The following is a 23,932-nucleotide window of genomic DNA, read 5'->3' as shown; positions in this document are numbered from 1 at the left end:
GAAAGAAAGGAAGGAAGGAAAGAAGGAAGGAAGGAAGGAAGGAAGGAAGGAAGGAAGGAAGGAAGGAAGGAAGGAAGAAAATCCAGTATTAACCCAGTAGATAGGAAAGGCATCCTTGGTTAGTTCCTGATCCTAGATGAAAAACCACACTCATCACTGAAGAGTACGTTAGCTGTGGGCTTGAAGTATGCGGCTTTACTACACTGGGGTGTGTATTTTTCATACTTATTAGTAATCTTATCACCAATGGATGGTAAATTTTGTCAAATGCTTTTCTGTATTCTTAGAAAAGAAAGTGTCCAATATTTTCTCCTTCATTTTATCAATTGCTGTACGGTCATTAAATAGCCTATAATGACACATTCTTGAATCATGGAAATAAATTAGACTTGATAATGAAAAAGAAGATAGTTCTGAAAAATTAAAAACAGAAGGTGGTAGCATTTCCCATTTCCATTCTAAGCTGTTGACTCTTAGCTAAGTTGTTGGTATTTGTTGAGCAGTGCCCTGCACCATAATGTGCCAAGCTGTGTGTGTGTGTGTGTGTCTGTCTGTCTGTCTGTCTGTCTCTGTGTGTGTGTGTGTGTGCGTGCACACACTGGACAATCAGCAAGAGGCACTCACACTCTTGACCCATGTAAAACAACCTTAAAGAAACACTATCATTTTCCCATAGAAAAATAGAAAATTTCACTTCTCAAAATATTTAAACCATTATAAAAGCATCCCTTCAAAATTGCCCATCTCTCAGACTATATCAGTTAGATCAGTACCCTGAATAATAGTTTAAATCATAGTTAAACAAAACAGCCCTTTAAAAATATACAAAAGGAGTGTATAGGATAAACCTGTCTGAAATTTTTCTTCTAACTCACAGGCTGCAGTATTAAAATCACATCTCACGCTAAGATACAACTAGCTTTTCATATTTTACTTGTCTATTGTCTGGGCAAGTAACATGCTTTCTAACTTTAATTATGACACTATGATTCAATATCTCAAGATGGAAAGTAAAACTGCACTGCTAATTGCAAGATATATGCTCAGTTTAAGTCAAAACTTGAGTAGCCTGTTTGTACGGACTAGGGGTTGTCATTGCACAAATGTATACATTGTTGGCATCATGCACAGCAAATGTTTTACAGTAATTCCTAACATTTGGATAAAGCAACATGGACAGCAGGAGTCTAGCAAGAGGACTGCTGGAAACAATACCTGCTGGTTCTGGTAGGCGGTGACAGTGGTGAAGACTGTTTCTGGGAAGGAGAACGCCTTCACGCCCTCCCCAGAAGGAACAGGCTTGATGGGGGAAAGATCGTCCCCGCAGTCTTTACGGATGACATGCACGCGTGGCTGGTATTTGTGCATGGAATGAAGAATAATCTAGATCAAAGGGGAAAAGCCACATTAAACAGGAATCACTCCCAATTTGACGGCATGCACAAATACGTAACGTGGAAAATAAGTTCTTGCAGGAAAGTTACATTTCTGAAGATGCAGGAAGTTAATTTAACAAAATACAGCAACGCTGCAGGGAAAGGCTAGGAAGACATCTGTGACATTTGTATAAAACTACAAAGCACTTTAAAGAAACCTTCACTACAGGCCCAGGAAGTCAACATCAAATTTCTATTGCTTAAAATACAATAATATATTCATAAAGGTTTTATTTATAATGAGCTGAATTAGAACAGTGAGACTAAACATGAGATTGAAATGATCATTGTACCAAATCCACTTCCTAAGGGATACAGGCAAGAATTTCAAACTCCAAGCAAACTGCTTTTTCATCAGTGATAGCACACACACAGGGAGGAAACCTTACTGTCTCCTGTGCTTGTTCTGCAAAATCTCTGGTTTGTTGGAAGAGTACAGCGCCCATGTTCTCAGTAAGATCTCACTGGAGAACGGAGAGCCTACCCTGCCCTGAGTCTCTCATGTGGTCTCGCAACCCCTCTCAGATTTGTCCTAAGGTATTGCTCCACATCCATAAAACCTTTTCATACACAAGATGTGTGTTACATAATCTAGGACAGTGGAAGACCTATAAGCCACTTGTATGAGTAGATTAGTAGTTACCAATAGAAATTTACATCGTGAGATATGGTATTACCAAGCTGTTGCAAATGGTGTTTAGGCAAATTTCAGTCAATATAATAAAATTGCTTCTTTTTAAACTTTTTTTTGGTTTTTTTTTTTTTTTTGAGACAGAGTTTCTCTGTGTAACAGACTTGCTGTTCTGGAACTCGGTTTATAGACCTTGAATTTAGAGATCTGCCTGCCTTTGCCTCCTGAGGGCTAGGATTAAAGGTATGCCCTACCACGCCTGACTTTGCTTTTAAACTTAAAATGGTAAAAATGGTACCTAACTGTTTAGACATATTTTATGGCTAATTAAAACTGAGTACAGTGGACTTATACAGAGATATGAACAGTGATCACTTCTGATGATGGCATCACAGGTAGGTATGTGTGTGCATGCACGTGCCTGTGTATGTGTATGCATGGTGTGTGTGTGTATGTGTGCACAAACATGCATAAAATATATATGCCTTTTATGTTGAAATACTTCCATAAACGGCAGGGTTTTTACTTGTTTCTTGGAGTCTATATTCAGATACTCATAATTTACTTTGGCTAACAAGCATGCAGTTTTTCTGAACTGTAAGCTTTAAATCCATGGTTTTGGTTATTATGAATCTAGAAGGAAAACACCTACACAAAAGTCACGGGGAACATGGTGTTTGATGTGCTTCATTTTGTTCAGAATGTAGGCAGTTTAATAATCCAACTTCAGAGCCTTGGGCCAGCTCAAACACAAACAGCCCTGGACGCGGAGAATGTCTGTCATAAGAGCGTGACTTTACTCTCGGGACAGCCAACCCTGCAGTCAAGGGCTCTGCTTTTGTTTATTCCCCACGGTTTTCTTCGTGCCAAATGGAAGACACACTTGAGAAGTAGATCTAAAGGTCTTGCCAACCAGACAAGCCTCTGAAGGAGACAGTATGAATACAAGAAAATGCAAAACGGAAAATAGGCCTCATGAGGGAGAGACACAGACAACAATCCACTACCTCTTTCTAGGACTAAGGGCATAATTTGAACGAACTATTAGAAGCTTTGACCAAAAAAAAAAAAATTTAAATAAGTAAAACTATACAGTATGAACACTGTGTTGCCTATACCAGAGATATGAACTATTTTTTTTTCAGAAGCTCTTGTTGGCTGTTGTTAGGTGTGCACAGAGCCGACACACAAAAGGTATGCCTTGCTGTGAGTCAGGATGAAAGTTTGGAAAATGCAGAAACAAAATTATCCTCAAGAGTCTAACCATTAGCATTGTCTAGTGAACAGATTTTCAGTGGGTGGGGAATGTCTTTTGTTTATTTTCTTATTACTAGATTACGCCGGCTAATTCTGTTTTTAACAGATATCTAAATCTCAGCTTCTATCCTTAATACAGTTTATATCCTTGAAAGTTTTTTTTATTTCTTTCTGAGATATGCTGGTGAGGGGAACGGCAGAGGGGGAAGCTGCATATTATTCCCTGACTTCCAGGTAGGAGCGTAGCTATGCAATATTTAGGGTTCAGCATGGCATTTCTAAACCTCAACTTTAAAAAAAAAAAAAAGGTACGTTCTACAGAACCTAGAGATTTCTATGGTCCTCACAGCTCCCTAGGCCCAGGGCCAGTTTTCTTTGCATTCCTATCTACATACCTTCCTGGTAAATTTACACCATGTGGGCAGGCACAGACTCTATGTCAGACCCAATACAGGAAACACAAGAATGATTTTGAACCTGTCAATGCAGCTTGTGTCTCAGCCCCCATCTGCAAACCTAACTGTCCTGGTCCTTTTCCTGTGGCTTATTATTGTAATAGCGTACCCTTCTCAATGTCAACATGAACTAGCAAACTTAATACTGTCATAGCACACTCTTCAATATTAACATAAAATAGCAAACGACCACTTTAAAGTAACAACTTTAATGTTCATTCTAACTTGACACTCCTTTGTTTAACTAACTTTCTCTTGGGAAAACTGTCCTGCAATAGGTATCTTTGGGGGTTGAAAAGATGAAAGGAGAAATCTTCCTCTTCCCCAAGCTAAGAATCAAACCGCCAGTGGCTCATACATGGCAGGACCTAGAAACTCCAAGAGAGAACCATCATCCCTTTGGAAGTCATTTCCAGAGCAGAAAAAAAAATCAAAGGTAAAATATTCCACACAAATTAGCCAAGAGTGTACAGCCAACCTCAGACACTGGGACGAAGTAACTGGGAATGGAGGCAATAAATGTTTCTTTCCTGTTTACAGTCTTGTTTTATGAAGACTCTGTTCTCTGACCACCTGCGCTTCCATCTCTGGGCCCCACATGGTGGAAAGAGCGAAGTGACTTTTGCAAGGTGTACTCTGACCTTTAGATTTGTGCAATGGCATGCAGGGACACACAACCTCAATACCCAATAAACACAATAAACTGTCCCATTTATAATCATAGTAAATCAACAATATTTTGTTCACTTAGTAGGATATGTGGGACCATTGGCCTTTTTTAAAAAAAAAAGAGAGATCATAATTACAACACAAATAATTATATCTTATGTGTACTTTCTATACTGTCTGATCTGTTTAGACAGAATTTGGGCAGACTATAATATTAGAGGAAGCATACAGGCCTGTGTCCACAAACACAGAGTACTTTCCCACTCAGAGGCTTCTGAATGCTTTTCTACTTTATAGACTGCATTTGTGGGGTTTGGATATGGCTTAGCAGTAAAGCACTTGCCGTGGGCTGAACCTCTAACACTGCTAACTAATTGATTAATAATAAAGTAGGTTTACATCAAAAGCATACTTATTTATCTGACATGTCCATTGTGCTTCAAGTCTAACAGATAGGGTATCTAGTTGTTCAGCTTGACAGTGGAACTGAAATTTTTCTAGATGGCAAACTCTCGAGATCAGATTAGGTTTGTACCTAGTCTTATTATAACTTGATATGCTGTGTTTGATTGATATCCCTGGGAGGCCTGCCCTTTCCTGAAGGGAAAGGAAAAAAGAATGGATCTGGGAGGGGGATTGCTAGGGGGAGAAAGAAACTGTGGTCAGGATGTAATATACGAGAGAAGAATAAATATATATAAAAATCTTATAAAAGAGTGGATTAGGCTAAGCACATGGCCTAAAAGGACCAAACTGACACCACCCCCAACCCTACCCCCACTTCCTGCACGTGTTATAACACCAGCTACACCTCACTTTAAACGGTGTTGAAACTTTATAAGTCAGTCACAGGCATTGTAGAATTTTTCCTTTTTGTTCTTAGGTGATAGTTTGTTTCAGGCCCTCCTTAAATACATGCTTTCAAGTTTGCCAGCTTCCTTGGGTCTCTAATTCCATATAATCCAGAGGAAACAAGGCCTCTGAGAGTAGACCCGACTTCCCCCAGATCACTGATGTGCTGTCCTCAACCATTCCAACTTCCTTCCCCACGAGAGAGCTCAGCTACCTCTCCTGCATCATCCTGCTTTTCCGTCTGGTTTTTCAAGGAGAAACAGTAAGAGAGTGTGGGCATGTGTGTTACAAAGTCAGCAGCAGTGGAAACACACTCACTCCTATGAGCCCATGACTATGACCACTTGACAGGGCCTATTGCCAGAATCTCCGCAGCGTAGGTATGGGTGCTGCTGCTGTCTATGGTACACCATCAAATGTCTTCTTTTCAGAGAGATGCTCATGGACCTACTTTCCTCCAGAGGACGGATTCCAGGAAAACAAGGAGGCACGCATGTGGTGAGAACCTGCCATCCAAGCACGCGAATCCCTTGCACAAGGGCAGCCCAAGAACCGGCCTCAGTGTGTACCACAGCTGGCACAGAGCTGGCTAGACCCCCAAGAAACTAGACTCCAAAGTTACCACAGTATCCAAGGAGTTGCTACGGCTCTGAGGGATACTGCCACTCCAAATACACTTTCATTTTCTTTTCTGAACCAGGTCTGGTATTTGACAAGCTGAAAAGTTCCTTTGGGGAAAACACATCATCTCATGTGTTCAAAAGGGTAGTCACTGCCTACGAGACTTTGATTCTTGGGATCACCTTTTGCTAACTTAGTAAAACTCGCAGGGCCACAGAGTTCTCACATCACAAAGCCGCGTGTGTGTACATCTTCAGCTCAGTAAAAATGGGGGGCGGGGAATCAAAATTTAGGAAAGGAATTTAGGAAATTAACTATTGCATGTACAGTTTCATTAGAGGTGACAATGACTTCTTTTAGAATTGATGGAATGATAGAAAGCAAAAGACGAAAAGGACAAAAGTCCCCGAGGGTCTCCAGTAGGTCCCACCATGACAGTCAGACCCGAGTCACAGATGGCCGTAGAATCACAGTCACACTCCAAATCTCTAATCTGCTTCCACTGGGGCCATCAAAGAGAGCACACACAGAAGAGGGCTTCCGGCACTCCTCCCAGTCTCTCTGAGCTGGGATGAACATCTGAACTTCTATGAACAGACAGGAAGACAGTCTGCAAACTCCCTTCTCTTCCATCTGGGCAAGAAGCTCACAAAGCCAGTCTCTTCCATCAGTGTCTGTGACCACACGCAGCAGTCTTCAAGGACAGAGCTGCTGCCCTGCAAGCACTAACCTCCCCAAGGCAATGCCCTGCTTCTTGATCTCACCCAGTTCCCAGAGGCGCCCTGTGCACATTCTCTATACCGCCTGATCAAAGAGAGTACATCCTGTCGCAACCATAGCAGAAAATTTCACCAGCAGAAAGAACATTTCCTTAATTTTAACCGTTTTTCACTGCTTTTATAAATTTTCCTAATAGTAAGACTCTTTATTTATGTCCAAGTAACTGAACTTCAACTTGGAACTGTTCTTTTATGTTTTAAATGAGTAACTGTGTGATGGTTAATTTTTATCTGTTCACTTGGCTAGGACACAATAGCCATAGTTTTGGCCAAACAGCACCAAAAATATTGCTGTGAAAGTATGGCTTAGAGATAAATAGTCCATAGACTCCACGAAAAGCAGATTAGTAGCAGTGAGTGGACACCATCCAATCAGCTAAAGGCCCTGAGAGAAAATAGAGTGAAGTCCCTGGAAGAAGAGAAAACTCTGACAACAGACTACCTTCAGATTCAAGCTACAGCTTCACTCTTCCTAGGTCTCCAAAACATGGACCTGGGCAACTCTCCCACAAGCACATAAACCAATATTCACATTTATTTTCTCTCTCTCTCTCTCATAGCCTCCTCCTCTCTTTCTGTAACTCTCACCTACCTTTGTCTTTTTCTTCTCTGTCTCCTCTCTCTCCCATATATGCACATATATGTGAGACATACACATATATATATAACTGTTTTCTCTATATGCATATATGTATTACACATATGTATGCACATACTATATTTTTGGAGAATGTTCTTCTAGATAAAAGCTGTTAAAATTGCAAATCTAAAACCATAGTTAGGTTTATAAATCTATATATAAAATTTGGTATGGTACATACCATATATAAAGCCAGTACCTAGAACTAAGAATTAGAATTAAAAGATGATTATATTGATTTGAGTGCCCTATCAGAATATGGTTTGAGGTACAATTATCTCTTAAACTGTAGAATTCAGAAAATCCAACAAACAAGGTTTTGAAAGCAAGCAACAACACATAGCATTTTGTCTAAATTTCCTACTAAAAGGCAGAAAAATAGATCCCTCAGACGAATGTGCTATCAATAGTTCAGTCAGACAGAGGAGCCTGATGCTGTTTTCAACACTAAAACCAAATGAACCATAAGTGCTCAACTTGGTTATGGAATTGTAAAAATAAAAAGAAGGAATGTGAAGTCATATACGAAAATACATGAAGAAATGAAATGTCTTTCTCCGATTCAGTTTTGAAGCATAGAGGGACCACACAAGCCTCGTCATGTGAAATCTTGCTAGCTGTGCATTTGCATGTAGACACCACCTTTGTCACAGGAAGGTTATTACCCCAGGAGCTCCCCAGGGCACTTAAAGTCCTGTCTAGACACTTGCAAACCACAGCACAAGCTGTGTGAACGCACATTACAGTTCACAGCTTTATTTCGAGTGGCTTATTTACAAATAAGCGAAGTATCTTCTTTATTTGAGAATGAGGAAGTTGGCAAAGGCATTTCAGTTCACCTTCGTCAAAACTCGACACACCTAACCGAAATGCTGGCTTTGAACAGGAAGGAGCATAACCCGGAGGTAGTGAGTTATTAAAACAATAACGTAGGATCCTGCCTAAGTCAGCAAGCTGCTAACAAGGACTGTCTTTTTGGAACAGCTGGCCCTGTCCCACGTATCAAGTTTCAGCAGCTCTAGGAGTAAAGGGAATTATAATATACTCGACACATTAGCTGTCATTGCAGAACAATTGGGAACTTGCAGATGGAGCAGACAAACAACGCAGGCCCAGGTCATTACTGTGGTGAACCTCAGCTGGGAAAAGAGCTGGATACAGAGAGGACACAATAAATCATTGCTGACCAAACTTCCAAGCACATTTCAGTATAATAATTAGCTCCTCATGAGATTTCATATAAATGTTTTGGTTTAAAAAAGAAAGAGATAAAGAAAGAAAGAAAGAAAGAAAGAAAGAAAGAAAGAAAGAAAGGAAGGAAGGAAGGAAGGAAGGAAGGAAGGAAGGAAGAAAGGAAGAAAGGAAGAAAGGAAGAAAGAAAGAAAAAGAAAAGATAGATTCTCTCTGCCTTGGGTCCTTTCATTCCAATATCTAGTTTAAACCTATTAAATGCTTTACGAGACACTTCAGTTATAGGCATGGACTCTGACACAAATAGAACCTTGATTTGACATGTCCTGTTCACACACTGACCAAACAGACAAAGGTGTGACAATCTTAGCAGATTTTAGCCAGGCACTGGGCTGTGTGGCCTGCTGGTTCTTGCCAGAGAGACTGTCTACTTACATGGCCTTGATCATCCAGTTCGTTGTTGGTAAGCTTCAGCTTGTCGAAGCTGATCACTTGCCGCATCCAAGTCTCCCCAGAGGCAGGCGAGTCGGGATGAATATACACCCTCGGTGGCACAGGGGAGTCAGCATTACCTGCCACCATCCATTTAGAGCTGTGGTAAACATACCTACAAGGCAAAGACCAAACTGTCAAGTGTGGACTACCCCAGCTCCTGGAATTACCAACCAAGACCAAGTGTGCACCCTTTTCTAAATATAAACTTACATCTCTGGACACACGATAACTTTTGAGATTGTACGGGGTGGGGGGGGAGGGTGGACTCAGAGTAAACATCATATTGACAGCTTGGTAAAAATATACAGGCTGTCTCCCCCATACACACCAAGTATCTTGACTCTAACGCATTATGTTTGCAATACACATAATTTCTATTCTGATAGTTTTCATCTGAATATTTAATTGACCCAAAGACACTATGAAGTTGTCAATCTCACCTCTGAGCAAATCTCAAAATACTTCAGTGTCTACTTTTAAAGGTTTCTGCCTCCTGAGAGGTCACTCCCCTTTTCGGCTCTGAACAGCCTGATACAATAAACAGTTGGGGAGGTGAGAAGGAAATGCCACACTGTTTATTTTGGGGGAGAGTTAGTCATTTTAACATTAACGATTGTTTTCCCCAATTCTTTAACACTATAAGTAGAGGATAAAATAATTTGGGCTAATTTAAATTTTTGAGGAATTATAAAATGTATGCTGTAATTAATCTTTCTCGTTTCTCATTCTTGTTCACTCTAAGAAAATTACTTGTTAGCAAATACTAGCTTCCAACTACCAATATTCAACATACAAAGCACACTTGATTAGTACAGCCAATTAATTATATTCTCACAGTTAAGAACAATAGCTTATTTTGTTTTTTTAATACACACAAATAAATTTACTTAGCAAGGAAAACATTTAAATAATAAAATTTTCAGGAATAAACAACATCTTACAATTTAGCTGAATATTCAGATTATTATCTGCCAATGTGAATTTAAAAACTAGAAAGTAGCATATCAATGAAATGATTGCGATTATACACTTAGATATATTGCCTCCTGCTCATGGGTTAAGATACTGCACACAATTTACAGTGATAATGTTCAGAAATACCTGGGTAGCAAACACACATCTTTTTAAAAGAGTAGGAAACATTTTCTTAGACCTGTCTTTAGTGAAGCTCTTCGTCTCAACTATGGCTACATATTTCAGTGAGCTCAACTACAAGCCCCATATCCTTTGCATTTTAAAATATATAAGCATAGCACTTAAATTAATTTTCAAAACCTTCCTTTAATTGGTATGGTGTGGTTTTAATAAATAAATTTGTATAAGCTTTTGAGATTAGCAATTTTTCATAAGGTTTCTTAACTTGGATCGAATGCTATTCTTTGACAGAGAATAAGCCAAAAATAATTTCTGATAGTAATGAAAAAAGTTGGAAAATAAAATAGGAACGGCAAAGACGCATGGGAAAAAGCCTGCACTTCAGGTAAGATGAGTTTCTGTCAAATTTAATCAACTTGTTTTAACAAAACCTTGCAAAATTAGGCATATTAGATAGTCCAAAATCCAACACCCTCGAAGAGAATAAAATGACATATAAACATTCTTCAAAAAGCATTCCAAGCACCAAATCTAAATGTTTCTTCAAAAACAGTGGATGAAGGCAAATTTGTGTTTCATAGTTTGATCTATTAAGGTGTAAATTTTCATTGCCTTCTATGAAAGTAAATATGGATTGTGTAAAATAAAAAATCTAAAGTATATGGGGGGAAACTGGAGGAAGAAACAAAATAGAAACTTGAAAAGGGAAAGAGTAAATGAGACACTCACTGAGGATTACATTATCGTCCTCAACGCAAAACTCAAATCAGAACATGGGTTTAAATCGTGCACATTTAATTAATAAATTTAGTATCTTCTACTCTCTGTTCGTCAACAGATAATGTGAGCAAAACTTCTAATAACTTATTTAATTAGACTAAGTAATATAACTTAAATAGAAAACACAAATAAAACTATTATTCACTTTTAGTATCTCCTGTGCTCATATACAGATTTCAGTCTGAATACTTTGGACATCAAAAACTTGTTCTACCAAAACAAACATCCATTTCTTTAAAAAGCGATAGAAACCAGAGGATTTCATTTAGACCTACACTACATGAGAAAGAAGTTTTCAAATAGAGATCCCTCTTCTGCTCTCCCAAACTCTCAAACTTCCTCTTAAAAAGATTAGCATTTTACACTCTTCCAATAAACCAAAGGCATTGTCATTGAAAATCTCTAATTTGCTTTCTTGAATAAGTAAAAGCAAAGAGGCTTGAAACTAAAGAACTCATCTTTTCAGAGTTTGCTTGATGCGCAGACAAATGTATTCTGTTTCAAAATTCAAGTATTATAGAAATTTTTGAAGAACTGTCAATTACCAACTTAAAAACAAGACAGAGATAAGAATTCAGTACATGCTCACAGATCAATTTAAGTCACAGTGAATTGTGAAAATTTATTTTTCTACCTTATAAACATGGTTTTTCAAATGAAAGTCTAAAATACATCTGGTTTTTAATATAACAAGAAAACTTACATAAGATCAAAAATAGACAAAAATAGAGCATTTACTATCATGTGTAGTTGCAAATTTTGTATTAAACACCTCCTATCAAAAATTCTAACTGAACCGCTAACCAACATTAAAGATATACTTCACCATAGCAATGCCAGATTGGCCTCAACTCAAAGTCTCAGAGACTGAGGACATCTCTTTACCTATTAAAAACGAACACTGAGTTTCCACACATGCTAGGGGGGAGGCACCATTTCAGCGTCTAGAACCCATGGGAGTTAGATCTTGAATCTGGAAATTCTACAGACTTTGGGAAAGAAGGACCACAGGGCCATGGAGGAGACAGGCACTAGCCACCAGGGTCCTGGTGTTGCTATGGCTCTGCTAGAGGTACCTGTATCTCTTGTTGTCCACGGGTACAATATCCATTGCAATGTAATACTGCTGGTGGGGATCTAACCCGGAGATCTTCACGCGCATCGCTGGAAACATGCGCCTGTATGTGATGGGAGGGAGGGAGAAACGAGGGTTGGGTTGATTAAGAATGGAAACTGAATAAAGCCTAGAATCCTCCCGTAATTTTCATTTTAATGCAGACAAATTTATAACATACACGTAGATAACAAAATTCTGGGTGTCAGAGCATAGGCTACATCAGAACTATAGCTTTAGAAACAAACATGATTTGTTGCACCAGGCATACGCTCCGTGTTTACCGAAACTTCAATGTATCTTAAAAGTGAAAGGGTTTTATGGAAAGAAACTTTGCTTATCTTACTACAAATAATGAATACATCACTTATCGAAATTTCAAATTCCTGAAAGCGATAAAATATATTACAATGTGAAATTTTAAAGGAGGTTATAAAAAACCCGCAAGGAGCCAATGTGCCATGCTGTAACCAAACAATATGTTCTTTATTGAGACAGGACTTCCTGTCTGCAGCCTGGTACGGTGAAGTGCAAAAGGCGCTCTGAATTTGAAAGGTATAGTAAAACTTCTTTATTGGAAGCAGAAACTAAACACAACATATATTTACGAATTCCCTTCCCCCACCGTAACCCCAAAATGTTTTCTTTTCTAGCCACAGTTATTGCTAATTAAAGCAAACGAAAATTCCATTTTCTTTTGACTTCTCAGATATGTGTATTAAAGGGGATGCTGAAGTAAATGCGCATAATCCCTTTAAAAGGGGCACAGAAGCAAGGAATACAGCAGCACATTACTGTGTATTAAAAACAACATAAGTTTAGGACTTTCTTCTAATGATTTATGTCTAGGACCCTCCAACTAATCTCATTTTTGTTAATTTAACCTTATATCACAAATATATCTACCAATTTTTTTTATAGCAATGCTATTAAAGACCACTGCCAGACAAAGAAAAGTCCATGATTATTAACTAAGCGTGAGAGTGGTTTAATGTGCTGGCTGTTTTAGTGTTCTTCCAGTGCACCTGTAAGATAAAGAGTCAAGGTCTTTAACTACATCCTTTATAAGACAACTGTTGCTTTGTGTTGTTGAAGAACGCATTTGGATCATTAATGAAAAAAAACCTCTCTGAGAATGCAGAAGGTAGCATATGGATTCAATAAAATATGTTTTTGTAATTTCTAATAAGTTTGGATACTTTTATGCTACCCAGGTTTTTACCATGTGCACTCCCCGAAAGAGTTGTGCGTGCGTTTTAAATAACCTTTAAAGGACACATATTATTCTTAGATTTCGTTACACTATATGAGCTGAAAACTTGAAAGCGCAAATTTCGCTCACCGACCTCAAATTAGTATGATGTGGTCAACAAGTCCATTTATTTGACTAACGAACGACGGACAAATTATATAGTCTAAAAAGTTACTTCTCTCCAAAGGCTTTTGTATTCAGTAAATTTAAGGCAGTGGATTGGATTTCGTGTGTGTGTGTGTGTGTGTGTGTGTGTGTGTGTCTGTGTGTGTGTATACAGTTTTTAAAAAGCAGAATAATAATTCTTAAGCAATGCACTGCTATTCTTATAGCAAACATGCCTAATATCGGAATAGTACAAAACACGTAAGTTCACGGTGCTAGGACTAACCCGAGAGAGAGTTTTGAACTAAAAAAAGTATGTTGAAGAAAGTAAGTTAACTATAACTAAAGCGAGAGTGGTCAATCTATTGCCTAGTCCAGGACAGACAACTAGAGCCTTAAATGCACCTCCGCACATTCTCAGAGCATCGACAAGACTGTAACATCCATATTGACAAAGATCTCCCTGACTTGAACAAGAGTGGGCCAGGCTGCGCCCTTCATCGACAGCGCTTCGGTACAGAAGGCAAAGAAGGTTCCAAAGAGGGCCTACTGCCCCGGGCCCATTTGGAGCGGTCGCAGCTGTGGCTAGGCGAGGGATAGGGTGAAGCCAGAATGCCAGAGCACCCACGCCCCCGCCGCCGCCGAGAGCTCAAGTTTACCTGCCGGCTTTGGTGATGATCATCTCCGTGCCTATTTCGTGAAAGCGCTTCCAGAGTTCCGCTCCTTGCAGATCCACCCTCGGGGCCTGCGGCGCGGGCACTGGGGTCCCTGTCCGGGCAAGGCCGGGTACCGGAGACCCCTTCGGGGAACCTCTCGGAGACGCCAGCGGGGAGGCGCCCTGTGGGAAGCCGTCCTCACAGCTGCCTGGACAGCAGAGGGCAGAGACGGGGAAGCAGTGAGAGGGAGAACCGACCTTGGGGACCTTCTCAGGGCCAGGCCCTAGGAGAGTCGCCCGCAGTCCTGCCGCTCGCGGGGGCGTTCGGAGCTACCTAGAGGCCTGCGGGGTCCCACTGAGTCCCCATCTCTGAAAGCCGGGGCCGTGTTCTCCCCCACGCGGCGCCCCGCCTGTGCGTGGCCCCGGCTCGCGAGCACATCACTCACTCACCACTCACTCACTCACTCACTCACTCACTCACTCACTCACTCACTCACTCACTCACTCACTCACTCAATCTCACTCCTAGGTCTGAGACCTAATCCTGAGCTCAAGGTCCAGATCCCTCGGCCACCGGCCGCCCCGCTCCCGATAGCCCCGGGCTTCCCTTCAGTTGAGTAACTGCCTTGCCTCTCGCAGGGCCCGGCCCGAGGCACCTTCTGGAACCATCTCCAGACGCCGCTCCCTCCGATCCTCCCGGCTGCTGGCGTCCCAGGCCCCGCGGCGTAGCCGCTAGAAGAGGGCGAAAAGCCAGCCCTAGGGCGCCCAGAGCCGGGGCCGAGAAGCGCTCGACTTCCCGGGAAAGGGCGTGGGCGAGCTCGCCGCAGCCTCCCCAAGTTGGCAAACCCGGCTTCGGGGAGTCCGACCCGGTTTCAGTGCTTCAGCTTGAGCCTTCCGGCACGCGCCCCGGGGCTTCTAAAACTTAGCTCGGCGAAGAGCAGCACCGTGGGCTGGAACCCCCGACGCTGGGGCGATGACGGCGGTGGCCCGCTGGGCCCTACTGGGAGCCCGGTCGGACGGTGCGCGAGGCCAACAGGTCAGCTCCTGACACCCGGGGCTCAGCCACAGAGACCGGGGAGGACCCCCGCATGAGCACAGCCTCCCCGAAGCTTAGATTCGCGGGACCCGGGCGGGGATGCTCCGGGAAACCGCCGGGACGGGAAGGGGCCGACTCACCCGCCGCTCCGCGGGAGCCACAGCTCCGTTCCACAGCCCCGGTAGGCGGCTGCGGGGGTGCTACGTCTTCGTCGGCCTCGGAGCTGCCCTGATCGCCCGCGCCACCACCACGGCTGCAGCCAGCGTCGTCCGGCGCCCCGGCCGCCTCTTCCGTGGTCAGCTTTCTCCGCTTCTTTTGGAGCTGTTGCTGCTTCTCCGCGCCGATCAGCGCCTCCACCGAGAAGGCGTGCGCCTTGAGGCTTAGCATGCTGCACGGCGAGCCCCTCCGTTTCTCGGCCATCCCCGCCGCTCCGCGCCCGCCCGCCCCTCTCTCATATACCCGCGGCTGGGGCGCACGCACGCGCTCGCCTTCCTGGCCCCACCAAACGCTCTGCAGCTCCCGACGCCTCCCGAGATCTGCCCCCACCCCTCCCGCAGTGGCTGGCCCGAAAAAAAAAAAAATTGTAGTTTCCTTTTTCTCTCTGGCGTTGGGATCCGAGGAAGCAGGAACGCAACGCGGCAGTCAAGTTTTCTTCCCTTGGTCTCTGCCTAGAGCTCAGTGATACACTTCTTTACTCCCAACCCTCCACCTCCTCCTCCTGCTCCAAGATCTGCCTCGACTGATGCGCCAGGGAGGACTAACACGGGTAAAAAAACACTCTGCGGACACAAATTAGGGATTGTAATTGAAATTTGTTGCCTTGATCTGTCAGCACTTCCAGGCAGGAGAGCGGTGGGAAGAACTTGCTCATTAGTGTCAATAAAGCGGCAGGGGCGGAGCCTCTAGAGCTGTCCATCACAGAGACCGCTCACCAATCAGGAGGCGTCGACTCCGCTCAGCCCGCGCCCACTTCCTTAGAAGGTCGGAAAATCAGGGACTGAGAAGCGCCGCCAGCTGGCTGGGGTGTGACAGCCTAGCGAAAACTGAGCGCTCTTTCGCCGGACGCCCGCCCACCGACCCAGTCCATATCCCTGAAGCTCAGACTTTTCTTATCAGGACCAGGAAAGGTTGAGCATCCAGGTTTAAACAAAAAAAGAGCACTGAAGTTATTAGCACTATCAAAGGTTTCAAGGAACCTTTAATCCCCGGTCCCACATCCTTATCGACATGACTACAAAGCACAACATTTGGAGGGGGCAAGAACTCACAGCCAACATGTTTGTCGCTTTTTCATGTAAACATTCCCGCATTTAATAATGCCCATTGCACAGAGCATGGCCATGGGCTTAAAACTTACTAACTGTATGATTTTCTTAGGTGAGATGCATTTAAGGGTATTTGATTTTTTTTAATATTTAAAATTAATTATTGAATTATCTCTCAGTCCTTCATATAAATTAGTGAGGAAAAACGCCTCTTTTCTGGAGATCCCTTTTATTTCGGGGTAATTATTTTAAAACGTAGGTCATGGAGTTTTAATTCTATATGTTTTAATGATATGGGCTTAACTTTAAAACAAGCTTTACAACTTCACAAAGTAAAACCTGTTTTACGACGCTCTTGTACATTTTTAAGTATCTGTAAGTTAAAGTTCCTTCATATTCATATTGGGTTTTTAAGAATCGGCGTGCTTCTTTAAAATAAGTTTGAAGGAAAGCAGAACTTTAAAATTGAACAACAGCAAACACATGCAATTCTGTTGTTTAAATTCAACATTTTCTTAGCACTAACAGGCTATGCATTTGATGTAAATTTAAAAATCTCGTGTAGAATGAAATTCACTGTGGTCATAAATCTTCAGTATAAAACACGCTACGAACGATTAGTTTTGTTTCAGTGTTCAGTTGAACACTGTAACTCTCGACTTTCTTCAGGCTTCCCTTCAACCTTCAGGAGAGTGGCTTGTGAAGTGGCATCACTTCTGGAACTAGTATTTTTTGTTTTTTGTTTTGATCATAGCTGGAGAAACCCCGCAGTTTCTTCAGAACCAGAATGCTAGGGATAGATGGAACCGAGCAGTGGGGGGCGCCTAAAGGCTCGCGCAGGCCCAGGGCAAACCCCGCAACAACCTTCTCTCCTGAAGGACTTGCTGAGGATGCAGACTTTAAATGCCTGAGAAAGACGTTCAATTGGAAGGCATTGTTTTTATTTTGGGTTATGAGAGCCTGTGTCATTAGCTTAGAGCTGTCCGGAGATCTCCAAACTCAGCAGAGCGCAGGACAACGTTGTGTCCTAAAGAAATACATTAAACAACCCCTGTTTGTGACGTTTGGCAGAAAGCTGGACCCCACAGAAGAGCATGGTGAGGCAGCCTGCAAAGTTCCGACTGATGGAGGAGAGGGGGCGTCTGGGGATGAAGTGGGATTCAGGCGTCGATGAAGTTTACTCGCAGCTTCCGACTGTGTGTAAAGCTCCAGCAGTGCTCCTGAAGCCATCTTCGGTAGCCCCCTAGGCTGCATAGGCTGGAGTGCCGGGCCCTGGCCCTCCTAGATCCTGCAGTGGAGCGATCCGAGGGGCTCTCCAAGTTTGCAGCCCAAGAGATTCATAAATTCTGTGACCCAGGGGTGGAGTCACTAGAGGTTTCTGGCCTACTTGACCAGGCAGCAGGAGTTGGCGGAGCAACTGGTTACAAGAAACCTTCCGGATTTCTAGACCTGAAGCCTGCTTTGTGGTTATGATCTTGTCCTTTTAGATGTCGCCCAGTTCAAACTGATTTGGGATGATTAAACAGGCCTTCAGGGGTGACCTAAGGATCACAGGGCCCCCAAGTCCTTCTCTGTTCCTCTGCCTCTTCTTGCGACCTTACCCGTGGCAGCTGGAGGCGCAGGTTAGATTCACATAACAAATAAACTGCGGACACCCGGAAAAGTACAAACTAACAACAAAAAGTAGCCCCTATGCGTCCAAGGGTGCGTGTGAATGAAGGTGCTAACTCCCTTAGTCCTGGGCCTGCCTGGGCTTTGCCGATCCTTGCTACAGGGCAGCGCAGTCACTTGCCTTCTCCGCCTGCTGGAATCGCGCTTCAGCTCCAGGACGAACTGCTAGAATTGGGCTCCCGCTCCAGGACCGATAACAAGCTGGTTTCCCATTGGGTTGGAAACTGTACACAAAGAGTGAGACCCATACTCCCTGGAAGCTGACTGAGTACCTTATCATGGCTGGCGAGTGAAACTAGACCCCCAGTAAGTTGAGATTCAAAGAAAGGGGTTTCAGAGAAGCGCGGTCTTCCAAGGCCCTTCTCCACTATGAATCCTCCTGAGTGGAGGCTCCAAGAATCTCCGAATCCTGGCGTTTCATTTGCAAGGGTCTGTTTGTATTTGTACATCTTCTGTACATGTGTTTGTGCGCGCGCCTGCACCTAAGCACCTGTAAAAACGCGGGAAAGAGCTAAGTATCTGGGAGAAAAATGTCTTTTTCCATTGTATTCCTTACACTAAAGATGGATTAGAACTGAAACAATACTAACGGGGCCTCTCCCAGCACCAGACAGACATTATTTTAAATAAAAGCCACTCTAAAGATGGAGTCAGCCTGGGCGAACTTGTAGCTGAAGGAAAGGCAGAAAATCCTGGGTTGTCCGTATTTGGGGGTGGGGTAGGGCAATGATGCAAGCTGGAATCAGAATCCCACAAGACAACGTGGGGGGGGGGGGCGACGCTGAATGGAAGGGTAGGCTTTTAAAAAAGGATATCTGTTCTCTGTTTTTCTTGATGCAGTTCTTGAAACATCCTTTTTAGAAGAAGAGAAACATTCTCCCGCGTCTGCTTCCACGATGCACTTTAGCCTGGAACTTGTTTGAACGAGTGTGTGTGTGTTACTCTCGTTTCATTTTATCTGATCTATAAGCCACCTATTTTTATAAACAATTGATGATTTTCTAAAAAGTAGGCCCACCTGCCCAGACTTCGTTCTATACTAGGCAGCCTTTTTCTTTTATACTTCACAATCACTGTAAAATATCCTAACTTTTATGTTTGATTTTTTATAGTAGAAACGGTAATACGCACACACACACATATGCTCTATCAGTACACACACACACACACACACACACACACACACACACACACAGATACGGTGAGCGATCAGCTGAACTTGGGGCACTTGCGGTGGTCCCTGGATCCTTCTTACATGCTAAAATAAATATTTTCAAATCTTGACTAAAAGATTGAAAACCACAGAAACTGACCAGAGTGTTGGGGTGAGCAATTGGTAGACTACAAACGCCAAGAACGAAGGGTATTTGGTTGTTACTTTGTAACTGAACCGCAGAAGGAGATGCGGGATCCAATTCAGGACCCTGTACAGGACCGCCTCCCACAGTTCAGATCACTCTGCTTCTTGCTCCCGCATCTCTTCTATCTGGTCACGCGTTTCATTGCTTCTCCCTTACAACAAACAAACCATAACCCGCGCACGTTTACCAAGGCTCCCTAAGTAAACCGGGCTGGCTGGAATGCAAGGGACACCCTCCTAGAATGTAACTGCAAAGCCAAGGGTTTGGGAAGACCCAAAACTGGGGTTCCTTTCAATTGGCTTCTGTTATTGACTCACAACCCTCACCAACTCCCCATACTTTAAACATCCCCCCCCCATTTCTTCTACTGTCTCCTAAAAAATGGGTTTCCTCAGTTTCAATTAGTTCATCCTTTCAATGAGCCCAAGAACCCTGCTCAGACAGCACAAGAACCTCCTTTACAGGGCTCAGCTGGTGCCTTCTTCTCAACACAGACTTCCTTCTTCCTTGGGCTCCGGAGACATATGGTTTCTGGAGGGCCAAGTGAAGTGTAGTCTGAGTGCAAATCAATCCTCCATCTTCCCTCTCCCAACCTAAGGGACGAGGAACTTGCCATATATAGCCAGAAAGAAGAAAACCCAACCCGAGCTCTAGGTGGAAAACCTGCCTATCTCAACTCATTCAAACTATTTCCAGATATATCTGCTCTGTCTCAGTCAGTAATTGAGGAAGGGGTCCCCCTTTTTTCTCATTTATTGACCCACACTCCTCATACAGTACTATGAGATGTGAAATACACTGAATGTATCTTCTTATAACTGATAAAATAAGATAGATTGGAGGAGTTTATGCAATTCACAGTGTGTGTGGGGGGAGTGGCTGGGCATTGCTACATCAGTATGGCAACGATTTGGACCAGACAACAAAGGAACCTGAAAAACAATATAGTTCTAGTTACCGAGAAGAAGTCTATGTTATAAAAAGTCTCAGTTTCATTAATTATCTTCATATACTTTGAACTGATCCCATTCCTCCCTGTAAGCAAAGGTAACCTACCTTGTGGCTCCCAGTTTAACAAGTGGGTTGAAAATGGGACTAAGCATAGACCCTATTCAAGAACCTCTGTTTGGTGCTTCGGTTTTTGTTTGTTTAGTGATGAGAGAGTGCATCCAGGCTGGCCTCCACTCCTGATCCCACGTGGTCCTCCAGCCATACAGCCTCACAGGGGAGCACAGGCTCTAGACACTATGCCAAGTTTTAAGATTATGGCTTTTTATAAAAATTATTCTATTCTCTATTGAAACTGTTTTTTGTACCTTACGTTGGTAGATGCTTGCTATTCTTAAAGAATAGAATCTGTGAAACAACAACAAAAAATGTAGATGGAATTTATTCATATTTCATACTAGCAAAGACACATTTCACCTTTACTTGAATGACAGGGCTTTTGGCAGATTAATTTAAGGTTAGTATTACAATTGTGCACAAAACAAATTAGGCTATTGAAAAGCAGCATTGGAAATGGTCCCTGTCTTTCAGTACGTGGCAGAAACTGGACCAAAAGCAGTGACCTGCCTACATACCTTTTGTTTTGTTTTCTCTTTGAATTGGACAAAGTCTTCTATTATTTAAGAACTGTACATGAACAATTAAGTAGTCAAAAATGAAAAAGATTGTATTCTCTCCCTTTTTATTACAAATATTTGAAAGTATCTATAATAAAACATACTGAATATATGTTAAAATTTGATTGTTTCTTTAAAAATATTCTTAAATGATTTTTTAACTGTGAGTGTGGGTACGTGCAGGTGGACACAGGTGCCCACAGACAGAGATGGCCCCGGGGTCCCCTGGAGATCAAGTTAGAGGCAGTTGTGAGCTGCTTGTCATCAGAGCTGGGAACTGATGAGCCCTTTCTTCAACTCTCAAATTGGATTTTCAGGAAGAGTCAGTGAAAATCTTCAAGCAAAAGGCTAACGAGCGGCCTGGAGGTAGCAAGAGCGACTCCACAGGTTCTTAGGAAGTGGTTGGGAAGAACCCTCCGCAGAATCACCACCCTGTGTCAAAACTGTCACATTCTACATTCAGTCACATCTGTCAAGGAGGCAAAAACAGTTATCTCAGGTTAAACTGTTACAGTAACTAGCGTTTCTAGAAAGAAAAACTTTTTTTATGTTCACCTTTAGTCCTCAGTGCGTTCCTTCTCAAATTACCCAAAATGTTCTTCAAGAAGCACTCACTACCTGCTACAGATGTCCAGGAAAACTGAATTATGGAAGTCGGAAACATATGGTGGTTGCCTATTGCACAAGGAAGGTACATATGAAAGTTATAAATTTCTTTTTTAAGTCAGCATTGTAAACGCATTTTATAGGGTTCACAGTATGTATTACATCTGTAGATTTAGTTCTTGAAATACATGTTTTTAAAAATATTTGTGGTTTGAAATTCAAGGAGAAAGAACTCTTCTTTATGATTCATTAGAAGCAAAGGAGGGAAAAGTCTAACAAATAAAAATAAATGTATAGAAAGACAAACATTTTTGTTTTTATTTCCCAGCTGGTTAGCCTAAAAAAAAAAAAAAGACTTCAGGTCATTTTGGCAAAAGATCACTCACAACACAGGAAAAAGGTGCCCAGCATATTAAGTTGCATTTCTTGAGTTTCTGTTCTGAAGCAGATAAATGAATCTGAGCAAAGTTAGCTTGAAACTGATATAAAACAAAACAAAACACCATCAGATTAAGAACTTGGCCTTACAAATGTCAAAAACTTTTCAATTGGGGGGAAGCAAAAAAAAAAAAACACAAAAAACAAAACCCCAGCGTCTTGTCAACCCTTTGCCTACCAAATGCATTTTGATCTTAATTATTTTATTTAAAAATTTTGAAGTGTGTTTTGATTGCAAGAATAATTTAAATTGTACATTCACTATTATCATCAGACACTAAGGACCATCTACTACCAGGGAAATCTTCCAGCACAGTTCAGAGCTACGTTAAAGTGATTTTTTTTCTACCAGAAGTCTCTGCGTTATCTTTAAATTAAAATTTAATAGTATGACTTTTTAAAAGAGGGGGCATAGGTTTCTTACTCCCATTTGAAGATATTTCCTTAAAAAAGTTATGTGAATGGCATAAAAAGATAAGTTTAAATCAATACATATTTGTTTAAATGCCTTAAAAGTGGAGCAGGTGATTACAGGTGCTATGGCTGCAGGTAAGCATCAAGAAATCAAGAAAACCATGCTTGTTTTTCCATAGTGGAAGAGAAACGTCCTGATCTCCGTGTCCAGGCTGGAGCTCCAGAGAAACTCGGGGTGTGTGTGTGGGGGAGACATAATGCCAAAATAGTAACAGATGCTCCCTTCCTGGGAAGACGGTCTAGTTTGGTTGTATTTTGCGTTCTCCTTTGTGATCAGTTGTTGAGTAGCTGCCTGGTTTGACTTTCCGTTCTTTTCCAGTTCCTTCTTTGCGGAGGCTTTTGCGGTAAGAGATCTAGCGTTTAATATTCAAACTTCCAGATAGATGGAGAGAGGAATCCCTGAGAAGAAAAGGCTAGCATATCCCTTTTCCAAGACTCAGAGCAAGTTGGGAACAAGGGAACTGCAAGAGAAATTTCTCTTTATCAAAATTTAAGTAGTTTTCATGACACCCCCTCCCCCTCAGTCTGACTCCAGGCCAGTCCCTGTCTCTTTATGTTCATCTGTAATTACAACTCTAGAAGGGGACCTCGGTTTCGACCCAGAATACGCTTAATCGGGTGGTGTTTGTTTGTTTGTTTTAAAACGGTCATTTAGTCCTTGGCATTGACACAAAACGGCAGAAAATAGTTCAATATCCTGGGTATCCTAAAACACACTGGCAAAACGTTTAGGAATTCACATTTCCTATGAGGTTCCACACCTGAAATTAAAATCCAGCCAGGCTTTCTGAAGCTTGAGTTGCTTGGGTCAGTATCCGCATTTTCTTTCATTTCGGTTTCTGTTCTTTCTGGTCTTGGTTGCCCCCACCGCCACCACCACTCCCCAACCCCCTTGCTGAAGACAATCTGATTTACAGTTTGACTGAGAGCAGCATTTCTGTTTAGAAGGTGAAACGTCCAAGTCAGTTAGCCAAATTATTCCCCGACGGTTCCAATATTGCGCCAGAATCCCAGAGTCACTTATTTTTATGTCTGACTGTATTTCAAATGTGCGGGGTGATAAATAAAACCCGCTCCAAACTTCAAACTATCTCACGCTAATGAGGAACAATGACAAAAATTAACCTAGCCAAAGCGTTGGGGTTCTCGCGAATCGCTGGATCATAAATCAGAGTCCGCGTCGTGCGCCCACTTGCCCCTGTGCATCTGCCAGACTCTCGTGGCTCAGAAGCTGCGGCCCAAATGGGCGTCGGACTGGACCTGGAGTTCAAAGTCATCCGTGGAAGGGGCGTGATACGTGGGGTAGGAGAGAAACGCTTGGTCACTCCTAAGCGACTCCTAACTAATTCCCCATCAACAGTTCTCCCAGGTGATGTGTGTGCAACCAAAACGGGCTAAAAGGGGAGAGGTGGAGAGGGGAGTGTTGAAG

The 23,932-nt window shown here is 42.4% G+C and overlaps 1 protein-coding gene across 1 annotated transcript in view; it reads right to left on the bottom strand.

Moving 5' to 3' along the window:
• Nucleotides 1–15,869, bottom strand: part of Tbx18 (T-box 18) — a 28,678-nt gene extending 12,809 nt beyond the window's left edge. Inside the window, exons 1-5 of the mRNA XM_005347535.3 lie at nucleotides 15,204–15,869; nucleotides 14,032–14,236; nucleotides 11,978–12,079; nucleotides 8,967–9,138; nucleotides 1,216–1,383 (exon numbers count right to left, since the gene is read on the bottom strand). Of these exons, the coding sequence (XP_005347592.1) occupies nucleotides 1,216–1,383; nucleotides 8,967–9,138; nucleotides 11,978–12,079; nucleotides 14,032–14,236; nucleotides 15,204–15,483 (927 nt within the window). The 5' untranslated portion in view covers nucleotides 15,484–15,869. The remainder of the gene's footprint in view (nucleotides 1–1,215; nucleotides 1,384–8,966; nucleotides 9,139–11,977; nucleotides 12,080–14,031; nucleotides 14,237–15,203) is intronic.
• Between the last annotated feature and the right edge of the window lie 8,063 nt (nucleotides 15,870–23,932).

The sequence above is a fragment of the Microtus ochrogaster genome, chromosome 5 (assembly GCF_000317375.1).
Source record: "Microtus ochrogaster isolate Prairie Vole_2 chromosome 5, MicOch1.0, whole genome shotgun sequence".
Taxonomy (NCBI): domain Eukaryota; kingdom Metazoa; phylum Chordata; class Mammalia; order Rodentia; family Cricetidae; genus Microtus; species Microtus ochrogaster.
This window is presented reverse-complemented; position numbering and strand designations above follow the sequence as displayed.